Below are 13,578 nucleotides of genomic sequence, written 5' to 3'. Positions count from 1 at the left end.
CCAGTCTCTTCTGCCCTCGTGCACAAGGTTACTTTTGGATGCGTATTGCATAACAACATACATACTGCATAAGCACACAGTACCAGAGGACAGAAACCTTTTAGAGATATCAGAAGGACTATTTATAGACACTTAGGATAAAACATTTATTGCCCTTTGGAATGCAGAGAAAATGCAAATAAAAATCATGAATATTAATAATCTGCATGATGTTATTCGAGGGGATTTGTTTCCAAATGCACCAGAGAGGAGGAGGTTTAGCTGCAGAGAGGCAGAAATAAACAGGGCTGTAAATGCTTCATTTATCTAAGTACAGCGACATAATCTGCTGTTTATCTGATATTTACAGGAATGGCTAATGACTACAAGATCTCACCATGTTCCCATGAGGATCAGTGTGCTCTGAACCTGGATTTTTAAATGTTTTTATGGAATATCTTGGAGTATTCATGGAAGATTTTATGTAGAAAACGTTCATAGCTGTATGATCTGAGGTGTGTGTGTGTGAGTTTGAGGCTATTTTTACATATTTATATAGGACAGAAGGGGATTTTTGCAATAAATAGAACAGGATGGACTCTCAGAAGCGCCAACACTGAAATCTTACTCCACACACACACACACACACACACACACGCTGGAACTGCTGCTGCCTTCAGGTACTGTCAGGATGAATGGATTTTAGATCAACACGGGAAAATTATAGTGTTTGATAGAGAAAGAAAGACAAAATTAGAAAATAGCTACTACATTATAGTAGTGTAATACTTTACAACGCCTTAGCACATATACATTAACTGTACCTCTGGCAGTTTTCTCACTGAAAACAGCAGAAAATAGAAGAAGAAAGTTTTATTGATCTAAAGGTAAACGCTATAAAATATGTAATTTTTAGTTATTTATGTATTTTATTGGTTTCCCCTTTTCTCTTCAATTGACTGTTAGAATTAATAAAAACACTCGCAGGTCAACGAAGCAGCTCTGCTGTCGGAGCCCAGGCTGAGTCAGTGAACGCACCGTGTCCCGGAGTACTAGTACGGCGGTGAGTGACAGTCCTGCTCCACGGTGGCCGCTGCGCTCCTGTCCACGCTACAGCAACACGGCCAGAGCCGCGCAGGACAGGGCAGGGCAGGGCAGGGCAGGGCAGGGGTGGGGGGCCAGTCGCACAGACGGCAGCATGGCCTCTGTACTCTGTGATGGGCAGTAAATGGGATTAAGCCGCTCACACAGCGTTTGGAGACGCTGGCAGCAGCAGCAGCAGCAGCAGCAGCAGCAGCAGTAGTAGTAGTAGTGGAGAGCAGGGGGAGCTGCGCCGCATGTGCTCGTCCTGAAAACTTGCGCTGGGAGAGAAAAACAAGCAACAGAAGAAGGAAACTTACAACAGCTGTGAGCCCCGATCGAGTCTCGGTTCAGGTTTGACCTCCGGGACTCGCAGTAGCAGCGACCTCTGCATCCCCTCTCACATGCCACCGTTAACGTGGGGGAGAGGGAGGGGAGCGGAGCCGGGGGATGTTTGAATCTCCCCGCTGAACTTGCAGAAATACCACGAGAGAAACACAAAAAAGTTGCGTTTGTTTGTGCGGGGATTAAAGGAGACAGCGGGCGACATGGAGAGCCAAGCGGGCGAGCAGCACAGCTACGAGGACGTGCGGAAGAGCGGATACCTCCGCAAGCAGAAGTCCATGCACCGGCGTTACTTCGTGCTCCGCGCCGCCTCGGAGCGCGGCCCGGCCCGCCTGGAGTACTACGAGAGCGAGAAGAAATTCCGCGGCAAGGCCCCCGTCCCGAAGAAAGCGGTGGCGCTGGAGACCTGCTTCAACATCAACAAGCGGGCCGACTCCAAGAACAAGCACATGATCGTGCTCTACACCCGGGCCGAGAGTTTCGCCATCGCCGCGGACAACGAGACGGACCAGGAGGAATGGTACCAGGCCATGGTGGACCTGCAGTGCAAAAGTAAGCAAGAGTCAATCACACGCACGCTCTCACGCATGCATACACACGCACACATGCACACGGGAGTGTTTGAGGCTTTGCATGTGAGGAGAAACGTGGCAATGCCTGCAGAGAGGAGCAGGAGCGCGCTGCAGACCGGGACATGTTTGAGTCCCGTGTTTTGGATGATGTGCAGGGGTTGTTTGCCAAACCAAGTTTACATAGGCTGTGTATGTGAGTGTCTTTTAAAACGTTAATGATTTCATTCAGGGTGGAGTTCATTTCTACACCCTTTGGAAGTTGTTTAGAAAAATCCTGAGAGTGGTGAGTGTGTACATGCGCCCTGATGCTGCACGGTGGAGCTTATCCAACCCAGCAGCCTTATCACAGAGCTGTCAGACCGAGATGCTGGTCCTCCACACTTTTTTGGGGGTTTTTTTTGCCTCTCAGCTGTGTTCTCTTTCCCAACTCTACTGCTCAAACACACCCTGCCCACTTGTTTACTCTGTCTGCTCTGCTGACACAGCACTGTTACATCAGAAGAGGAGAGAAATGTCCCAGAAAGCTTCAGAGAAATGTCCCCAAAAGCTTCAGAGAAATGTCCCCGAAAGCTTCAGAGAAATGTCCGAGAAAGCTTCAGAGAAATGTCCCCGAAAGCTTCAGAGAAATGTCCGAGAAAGCTTCAGAGAAATGTCCCCGAAAGCTTCAGAGAAATGTCCGAGAAAGCTTCAGAGAAATGTCCGAGAAAGCTTCAGAGAAATGTCCCAGAAAGCTTCAGAGAAATGTCCCAGAAAGCTTCAGAGAAATGTCCGAGACAGCTTCAGAGAAATGTCCGAGAAAGCTTCAGAGAAATGTCCCAGAAAGCTTCAGAGAAATGTCCGAGAAAGCTTCAGAGAAATGTCCGAGAAAGCTTCAGAGAAATGTCCCAGAAAGCTTCAGAGAAATGTCTTCAAAAGCTTCAGAGAAATGTCCCCAAAAACTTAAGAGAAATGGCCCCAAAAGCTTTAATGTCCCCAAAAGCTTAAGGGAAATGTCCCCCAAAACTTTAGAGAAATGTCCCCAAACGCTTTAATGTCTCCCAAAACTTTAGAGAAATGTCCCCAAAAGCTTTAATGTCCCCCAAACCTTTAGAGAAATGTCCCCAAAAGCTTCAGAGAAATGTCCCCAAAAACTTAAGAGAAATGGCCCCAAAAGCTTTAATGTCCCCAAAAGCTTCAGAGAAATGTCCCCCAAAACTTAAGAGAAATGTCCCCAAAAGCTTAAGAGAAATGTCCCCCAAAGCTTTAGAGAAATGTCCCCAAAAGCCTTAATGTCTCCCAAAACTTTAGAGAAATGTCTTCAAAAGCTTCAGAGAAATGTCCCCCAAAACTTAAGAGAAATGTCCCCAAAAGCTTAAGAGAAATGTCCCCCAAAACTTAAGAGAAATGTCCCCAAAAGCTTAAGAGAAATGTCCCCCAAAACTTTAGAGAAATGTCCCCAAAAGCTTTAATGTCTCCCAAAACTTTAGAGAAATGTCTTCAAAAGCTTCAGAGAAATGTCCCCGAAAGCTTCAGAGAAATGTCTTCAAAAGCTTCAGAGAAATGTCCCTGAAAGCTTCAGAGAAATGTCTTCAAAAGCTTCAGAGAAATGTCCCCGAAAGCTTCAGAGAAATGTCTTCAAAAGCTTAAGAGAAACGTCTTCAAAAGCTTTAGAGAAATGTCCCCGAAAGCTTCAGAGAAATGTCTTCAAAAGCTTCAGAGAAATGTCCCCGAAAGCTTCAGAGAAATGTCTTCAAAAGCTTTAGAGAAATGTCCCCGAAAGCTTCAGAGAAATGTCTTCAAAAGCTTCAGAGAAATGTCCCCGAAAGCTTCAGAGAAATGTCTTCAAAAGCTTAAGAGAAACGTCTTCAAAAGCTTTAGAGAAATGTCCCCGAAAGCTTCAGAGAAATGTCTTCAAAAGCTTCAGAGAAATGTCCCCGAAAGCTTCAGAGAAATGTCTTCAAAAGCTTAAGAGAAACGTCTTCAAAAGCTTTAGAGAAATGTCCCCGAAAGCTTCAGAGAAATGTCTTCAAAAGCTTCAGAGAAATGCACGTTTGCACCTGATCACTCAGCTGTGATTCATTCATTGAAATCATAATATTTATTTCCTGATTGATTAGTAATGAGTAAGCAGCTCAGCTCCTCCTGAGGTGGATTTGTCCAACATTTCTTCATTTTCAAATGGCCTCAACTATCCCGCCCTCTAAAAGAAAAAAAAGACCCATGGAGATTTTTCTCAAATGGTGACTCTCAGACGGTGTGTAAACACAGCTGCTGGAGCGATTGTGGTGAGTACAGCGACTTCAGATCACCTGTTCAGGCCCCTCACACACACACACATACACACACACACACATACACACACAGAGCTGTGAGAGACCAGACAGACCACAAGGGACACATGACGCAATCCTCGCGAACGAGTTCAAGGTGCTTCTCAAACGTGACCTGCTGCTCTGTTATGTAAAGATTAGAGATGTTAGGGAAATAAACCACCTGAGGGGAGAGAATGAGGTCGGCCCTCGCTGATCCTGACGAATTTAATATTCCAGTTTTCATTTGGACCCACTGAGAGTGACACGTTTTAAGTGTGAGACAGATTTGGCAGATTCATAAGCTGAAGAAAGCTGCAGGCTGCCAGTAGGTGCATTAGAGGAATCCAGCGTAGCCCTGCAGATTTGGAGTTGGTGTCAACATCGTGGCTTTGCCTGTTGCTTCAACACAACTGTGGCTGTGTGTTTGTGTCTGTGGACGAGCCCAGTCTTCTCAAGTATTTGACAAGTTTCTGCGAATAGACAGATGTAGGAGGGAAACATGCAAACTGTAGGAGCTGTGAGAAACTGACTTTATGACCTTTTCTGGGTAAACTTGTGCTTATGTTCAATCCATTCAAATATTTCCAAAGTGCAAATATTCTAATCTTCCAACACTAAGTGCTTGTGTACAAATGTCAGATGCAGAGAAATCCTGCTTTTAGAGGCTGCCGCCCAGAAGGTGAGTGGCCTCAGTCTTCCATGGAGGCCAGACAGCCACCTGTGTCCACCGGCATCGAGCCGTCCCCGTCGTGAGTTGCGTGTCGAGTTACAGGTCCGGTGTGCAGCACCGCGCTGCACTGACGGCTTCTCATCTCCCTCCTTTGTTGCTGTGAGTGTTGTGTTTCTCCTGTAAATCACCGTCACTGACAGTGACAAAGGTCTGCGGCTGGCTGCTGTGTAAACTCGCTGGTAGGCGTTTTCCTGCGGTACATGCGCTGCAGCTCATGCACAGGTTCTGTTGAAGCAAAAAGAGCAGAGGCCACACAAACACACCCAATCCAGGCGTGTACAGGGGGAGTTTTGTGTGAGGAGTTGTAGGGTCGGGGCCAATTACTGCCTAAACTTGCATTTGGGAAAAAAAATCCTTAACACGTGCACACACACACACCCACACACACACACAGTCAGGATTCCTGCCTGTAATAACCCTCCTCTGGTATGTGCAGCTCATACACAGTTTCATGTGTTCAGCGTCAGTATGGTGACTGAGCCTCCACACCCCCTGTGGACTTTTCACACACACTGTCACTACTCCACTGCTGCCGCTACAGTAAAGCCTACATCCCAGTGGGGAGACGCAAGAATTCACAGCCTGCTGTGTGAGAACAGGGGGGACACAGAGCCAAAAGATGCTGCGCTGTCACTCTCACATAGTTTCCAGTAGACCACTCCCTCCATTTGATACCTGTATAGCTGCTCATATCGCATCACATCCGCTCCCCCAGTTGCTGCAGAGGCGTCAGCTGGAGATGGAGTCAAAGATTATATTCACATTACAGGCTTAGTGCTTTTTCTGTTGGTTCACATTCATGTTTGTACGTGACATGGATCTGGTGTCCCAGACTGACATGCATGTGCAGATTTAAAACTGAGTTGTGAGTTGCATGTGTACAAGAATAACAACAGCATCAATGTGTGACAAAGTCCCTCAGAACCTGCTCGGTTCTGACCCGTTCCAGTATGGTTTGATCAGAAGCTTCTCTATAAACAGATTTTAAAAGTCTTCACAGACCCCCCTGTCACTGTTGTGACTTCCTTCCATGTTTATTTTCACCGGTCTGTGAGGGACAGCCACTGAATGATGACAGACACATGTGCAGAGGAGTGAGACTTAAAAAAAAAAAAAAACAACACATGAATTCTGACCTGATTGTTGTGGCTGTGGTCGCAGAGTCGCACATCGGAAATAAACTTCAGCATGTAATGTGGACGCAGGCAAAGTTTTGAGCGTGTTTTCTCTACCTGCAGAATAGTGAGCAGCATGCAGAGTAGGAGCACAGTCAAAACAGGGGAGGTCCATGCTGCCATATAGAGCAGCTGCCTCCATACTGGGCTGTGAAACGAGCCTAAAGCCGCCCAGGAACAATCCGGGATCGCACAGCCTCAGCTCCACTCGAGCCAGCAGTAATTAGCCTACACAAACACGAGCCAGCTGCCGTGCAGGATGATATTAGGATCCTAGTTATTTATTCAGCTGAGTCCAGTAAGACACTTTCGGGCATACAGTATCAGGCTTGAGGGCAGCTATTTCCTCAACTATTAAGAGTCAGTGGAGTGTGTAAAGGCTTAACCTCGACCGAACAGGGGGAGGTGCGGCCCACAGTCGTCGTCTGCCAGGAAAACTGTACCACAGCTCCGGCACCACCTCAGGAATTGTTGCTGACCTCAATAAAACAATATGGCAGAGTTAAACTTTGGAGCCAGTGCCACTAAACAAGAGAGAGAGAGAGACACTGTCTGCAAACACACAGATTCATACAGATAGGCTGGGTTTACAGTATCAAAATAAAACATGACCCAGAATCAGATAAAGTCTGACACTTATGGTGTAGTGCTGAGACTATCCATTAATTAACTGAGAAAATCAATCTCCAACACTACTGGGTGTCTGTTAATCATCAATCAAGTTGTTTTTTATGGAAAAATGCCAAATATTGTCTGGTTTAAGCTTGTTAAATGTGAGGATTTCCTGCCTTTATCTGTTTTATATCAGTAAATTGAATATCTGTTAGTTTTGGACTGGTGGTCAGACCAAACCAGCAAATTGAAGACGTAATTTCAGGCTCTTGTGTTTAACATATTTCCCAATTTTAGAGACCGATCAGCAAAAACAATAATCAGGTTATGAAAATAAGTGCTAGCTTTGAATGCTTATTTTAAATGGGCCATTCATGTTAAAATAAAATAATTACGTTTCTTCTGATGGACTAGAATTTGTCACAGTTCAACCTCAGTTATGGCAGCTCCCACTTCTGGGCTGCCTGAAAATGGGACTTTATCCCAAAAAGCCTGAACCTGATGGTAAAAAGCAGAGGTCTAATGAAGGGGTTCTCTGTGCACTTTATAGAAGACCATGTAATGTGTTTAAAATCAGTTTTACTGACAAAATGTCAGTTTAGCCTTTTAGTTTGATAGAGTTTACTTAAAACGTTCACCACTCAGGCAGAAATTACACTAACAGATGGGATGAGTGTCCCACGAAAGTTGCCAGAAATCATGGTTTCCAAAATGACAAATCTGAAAAAATACTCATGAGTGCAGCTCAGCGTCTCTTGCGTAAACACAGCCCGTTAAATCATCCACTTCAAAGACAAGTCTTCACTGCAATAAAAGAAAAAAAAACTACAAGTTCCAAATTACTGCCCGCATACTGGAGCACATAGGAAGAGTGTATGTGTTAATATGGGAGGCTCCATGCTCATCAGAGAAACAGCTCTGCCAGCAAAACAAGTGTAAACTGGTGTCGTCAGGGAGTAGCTGCAGGAACTTTTCATTTAAATATTTCGTGAAGTTAATGAAAGTTTATTGGAAACTTTAAAAAAAAAAACAAAAAAAAACACAGTTAAGATATTGCTGTTAGGTAAATAAATGAGGTTTTATATGTAGGTAATATGAGGTAATATCAGGGAAAAGATGAACAGCGTTTTATGTTCAGACCTCTGGGGAAAAAAAAAAAGACATTTGAAATACAGATGAGCAACATGTGTTTCCACGTGTAATGATATGGTTATTCATGCTAATCCACAGACCTCGGTGTGAACGGGTCCTGCTCTTGCTCTGCGTATTATCGGGGTGTAATTTCGGACACTTCAAGCACCCTCAAACAAACGCAGTGCAGGTTGAGGGTAAAGTGTTGTTTTGAGTGAACTGTCCTTCATGGTGAGTTCTGGCTGATGAGATCTGGATCTTACCAGTGACCCCGCCAAGCCGGCCTATTAAATGTTAAGCCGTGCTTAAGCACTGCTCATGTCCCTAATTAGGCAGTAATTATTGTCTCAAGGGTTAGTCGCTGATGGCACAGTGGAGCCTGTGCTCTAATAAAGTCAAAGAAGAGGCCACACCACAGTGGATGCTCCCTTTACAGGTTCCTGATAATCTACAGGGATTTTTCTGAGCTGCTGCATCCTTCTTTTCTGCTTAGCTTTCTGGAGCAGAGCTCCGAACCCTGTAGCACTCTATTAGGTCTTCAGTCCAGGCTGAAGAGTGGTGAGCGGCCACAGGGTATTTCCTCTGCGTAAGTAGTTTGTGCACATTAACACTCTGTAATTTCATTTAACACGACAAGATGGCCAGTACTGGCTTGTTTTGATGCAGCAGCTCCTTGGATCACAGTTACAGAAAAACATAGTGGGCACAAGTCAGAAATGGCCTTAAACACTCTGCTCCCTGTCTGTGACTGTGCGTCAGGGTCGGCTCACGCCGGAAACAGCCTGTCAATTAAGTGCTTGGATTTGATCGACAGCAAAGAAAGGCCAGAGGCAACAGGATCCATTTAGTCAATGAGCGCCCTTATGTTGAACATGACAGAGCCGTGGGGCCATAAATGCAAAGTAACCTTTTATAGTGGACTGTATTGATTGTTGTTGGTTGATACTAACCCATTATGGTGCTCGCAGTGGGGGTCAGGAAGTTCAGGAGTTGGGATTTATCATCCTTACACAGACACATGAAGAAACGTGGGGAGAAATTAGTGGAAAACCTTCCTCATTACCTGGGATACTGTTCCTCTGAGGGATGCAATACAAGACAGCACATTGATTGGATGTACTGTAACACCAGGGTCTGCACATAAGAGGAATATGGCCTATTTCAGTCTATGCAGCTAATGTTAAAAACACATGGATAAAAATACAGAAGAAACCTTATACATTGTTGTTGGGGATGAAGCGAGTCCAGGAATTCTGGAGCAAAATTAGGTGTGAGTGGGATAAAATGTTTTGTTCTCCAGATCTTGGCTCATAGTAATGTATACAGGGTGTTGGAGAGTTGGAGTGTCTCCTGTTTACTTTGGACATCTCTTACAAATGCATTTACAGTACTTTAGACTTTAACCATATCTCGCCACATGTGCTTTTAAGCATGATTATATATACATGCATCAGTAAAGTATTTATAAGGAGCAAATGCTTCCTCTTCTGAAGAATATGTAGAATTTCCAAACATCTTCTATATATTTAAACCTTAATCTTCCCCTTAATCCAGTGCTTTTAGTTTTTTTTATTGTATATTTGATTTAAAATTTATAATAAATATATGAATATTTAACTGTTAAAAAAAGAAACTTGGAGAGGCCACATGCCTGGCAGTCCAATTTATCCACTTTGGAAAATTTGTATAAGTGTGTCAGTTTTTTCCAAATTCTGTGTAAGTTAAGGTATTTTAGATGTTAAACCTTATAAAACGATGCTGGAATATAACAGCAGTGCATAGTGTTGTTCAGATTACAGGTAAGTCTGACTCAGCTAAATCCAGTTTGTTGTTTTTCAGTTTCATTTTTTTTTGCATGTCTTATAAAGGGACAGCAAACCTAGTGTGCATCACAGATAATTTCATATGCTTGTGTGTGTGTGTGTGTGTGTGTATTCTTCTGGCTAACACAAACCACATGTGAAATTAACCTTAAGCAAATGCTGGTGCAGGGGAAGCACAGTGTCCCAGAGTGTGGGCCCAAATGCGGGGATTACACATGGTAGTGGTGGATGAAGAGATAGGAAGTGGTGGAGTTGAAAAAGAGTAAAATGGGCACACATGGCAGCCAGAGATTAGAACAACTGTTGTCTTTTCTGGGTGGCTCACACTCTTTCTCTCTCAGATACATGTTAGGGCAAAGTCCACAGCTGTCTCCTATCTATTCGCACTGGTAACATGGTATGACAGTAGGGGTGGTAGAGGGGCACAGTAGCTGAGATGGGGGTAGAAAATGGGGTTTAGCTTTCAGACGTTTGTGTGCAGTGTTTTGCGGTATTATGGCACAGCACAGCGTGCTAGGGCAATGAGGTCAGAAACTTGAAACAGAACCTAGCGAGAGCCAGACGGTTCAATGCCAGAGTAGTTTTCCATGATTTACAGGGTGCATTAGCTAACTAAGAAGAGGGATTTTATTATGACCTTGCTATAAATTTTAAAGTTTTGTTTCTGAGTAAATCTGAAAAGTTTTCTACAGAAATTGATTATGTAACTGATACACGGCAATGCGGAGACACTAGACCTTTGTGTTGTTGTGCAGTTTGGGCCTTTAAAAATTTAAAACTCAGTGTTAAGAAACCAATAATAGCTCCCTACCCTGTTTATGCCATGGGCAAGCTGTTACAATCCACAGGCAAGACCTACTTCCTTAGGATTTGTGTGATAACCATAACAGTAATCAGCCTGTCACTCGGGAGGTGTGGGGGGGGGGGGGGCTGTCAATATCCCAGCAGGCAACCTCCCTGCACAGCCCCCAAACATACACACATGTATACACAAAGGCAATAATGCAGACACAGCGCCACCTCAACACCAATAAGGCAGCTCCTATTTAAAATCGCCCGAAAATTGGGTTAGATTATTGCCTCTTTATGTACAGTCTGCGATCCCGAGGGAGGCAGCTCGAGCACAGCGAATACACCGCCATGAATAGACGGCAGTGTTGCCCGCGTAGGTTACCGTTCTCCAGCCGCATATAAGTTTCATGTGTGGTCGTGGCGAAAGCGAAGTAAACAGCTGTTGCGTGAATAAGCCAGTGTAAGTTGTTTACACTTTGCTAAAAAAAGGGTAATACTATATTGAAACTTTAAAATAAATTCACCCACCTAAGAACTCTTTGACCCAGGGTTCAATCAAGGTTGGCTGGATGTTGTTCCATTCGCGTCGCCCTTATTCAACCAGCAAGCCGAGCACGGATGCTTCATTACCTCCAGGTGTACAACGCTTTCATGTGCATCCGGCTTTAGACCTTAGAGTCACCTCCTGGTGAGGGCCATTTTGTGTGCATGTTTTCTGAGGGTTCATTATGCTGTATAGGGGTGTTGGTGTGCTGCACAGGAGTTGACCAACTGATAACCTTTTTATGTGGAATTAAAAAAAATACTAGTACCACTTTAACATCCATCACAGCTGAACATCACACTGCTGTAAAGGTGTCTGAGGGGCAAGCTGGGGACAATCTCTAAAATCAACCCCAGGATCATGACGAAAGCTCTGTGATGTTTGATAGGCTTTAATCAGCCTGCGCTCTTGTGGGAATCTGGCATAACCTCTTTAAGGTTTTTAGCCTTTGGGAGTCGATAAGCACGTGCAGCCGGAGTGGCCCTGAGATCAAGGGTGTTTGTGTGTAAGTGCCGTTGAGGACACAGCTGAGGTTTAAGGCTGCACTGTACTCAAAACAAACAACACACTTGTGCTCTGCTCAAAACATGTCAAATGCGCTCTTGAAAAGAGAAAGATACTCTTCAAGGAATATGCTGCACTACAATCAGAGGCAATCCCAAGAAGCAAGAAGTTTAATTTTAGATAAATTGAGCTTGTAATTAGATTTTTTTTTTAATCCAGACAATCCCAGAATAAACTTTCCTCCTTAAAAGATATTTTTAAAGTCCCCTCATTTCCCGCCTTAGTGACTTTGATATCGCTTTGCAATCTCCTGTAGTCCCTCATTCTCTTGGTCTCTGCTGAAAAATCCCTAAACCACCCCTTCCTGTGTAAATCTAAATTGAGGAGGAAAACAGGGCTTCACACACACACAGAAACACAGAACATGAAACAGCCATGCATTGCTTTGACTGAGTCATCTAATGTTGGGGGAGTGCCTGCACACACACAGCCACCAAGCCGCAGCCTCCATGGCTTTTAACAAAAACATCTATTCTAAGTCCCTTTCAAGCTGTGAAGGATCCTCAGATTTTAGGGGAGCAAACTGGAGGAGGACTCAGTAAGACACGTGACTTCTCCTTCTCTTGCAGTCACAAGTAAAAATGTTTTGGGTAGAGGATCTGGCAAATGTTTGACATAACACAAGTGCAGTTAATATGGAGTTCACTGTGCATGTTGAGGCTTCTTGTCTACATGTGGTTGTTATTGTGTGATTGGTAGCAGAGGCACGGGAAAGGAAGAACAAGCACATGCAGACATGCAAGCATATATTTGTTTTAATATATTTTCATTTAAAAGGATTTGATCGGGGTGCATTAGTCCGACTAGTCTGGTTCGGCCCATATCATCGCTACACAAGCTTTGTGAAAATATGATCTTTCACTGACTTGTGCTCGGCCTAATAAGACAGGTGCTCAAGTTCATCACTGTCATGAGAACATCCTGTTCTCAGGAAGGGAAGAGGGGAACCTCTTCATTGAGGTTTGTTGCTTCAGTCTTGTCATCGAGCTGATTGATTGCGTAGATCGGGAGTTGTCATGCTGAAACATATTAAATCTGGCATTTTGACAGAGAAGATGAAGGAATGTGGTAGGAATAGGGTCATGTTTAGGGTGTTGCCTTAAAGAAGTATAAGAATCTCAACTACACATGAGTCACAGTTGATTCCTATAATCCTGGGATTTTCACACAACAGATGTGTGATCCCTTGTGTTTAGTTAGAAGTAAATCAGCGATACATTCAGAGGCAGTTTCAATAGCTGCCGAATCGCACAGCATGATAGAATTAAGGTCATTTTCTGGGGTAATAGGCACATTTCCTGCTTCAGATCTGTGAACAAAACAGTGACTTAAAACAGCAAACAAGCAGCCAAATATTGTTAAGTGCTTAAGTAAGTCCCCTGCCTTTGTAAGGCCCCTAGCAGCACAGGATCAGATCTCACCAAGAGCTTTTTCTGCTGTTTCCCCGCCTCAGTAATTCCCTACTGTGTGAATGTGGAACATTTAACACAGAGGTTGAATGGACTGCATGTACTCCTTCAGAAAGACACTAGAATTTATTAGTTTGAAAAGTTTGCAAAGTCTGTCAGTAAAGCAGTTCCAGAAAATGTCATTTGATGAACTCACTGAATGTTTGCTCCTTGGTTTAGAGGATTCACTTGTTAAGCAATTTCCAAGGTGGTTCACTTTTGCTTTATTTTCATAGTCATCATTCTTGTGTAGTGCTTCAGCTGTTTTTTTTTTTTCCATGCTGGTATGTGTGCAGGTGTGTGGGTGTCCGGGTGTCTGTGTGCAGCTGACAAATGAGACCCCAGTGACCTGGTCTCACAAGCTGCTGCATGCTGTGTTTGAATTCAGATCTAGTTTAAAAATCTGTGAAAGGCTCCATTTTACCACAGCTTTCATAACAAAGGCACCTTGCCCTCCACTAACAGGTAAATAGTGGTGGTTTCACCTGGTAT

General features: G+C 44.0%; 1 protein-coding gene across 1 annotated transcript in view; it reads left to right on the top strand.

Annotated features, from left to right (window-relative positions):
• The first annotated feature begins 1,019 nt into the window (after positions 1-1,019).
• The window catches only part of LOC113121467 (insulin receptor substrate 1-B), a 38,432-nt gene continuing 25,873 nt past the window's right edge, over positions 1,020-13,578 (top strand). The window contains exon 1 of the mRNA XM_026291993.1: positions 1,020-1,956. Coding sequence (XP_026147778.1) covers positions 1,608-1,956 — 349 coding nt within the window. The 5' untranslated portion in view covers positions 1,020-1,607. The remainder of the gene's footprint in view (positions 1,957-13,578) is intronic.

This window comes from Mastacembelus armatus, chromosome 18, assembly GCF_900324485.2.
Source record: "Mastacembelus armatus chromosome 18, fMasArm1.2, whole genome shotgun sequence".
Lineage (NCBI taxonomy): Eukaryota > Metazoa > Chordata > Actinopteri > Synbranchiformes > Mastacembelidae > Mastacembelus > Mastacembelus armatus.
Note: the sequence above shows the minus strand (reverse complement) of the source record. Positions and strands in the feature narration are given on the sequence as shown.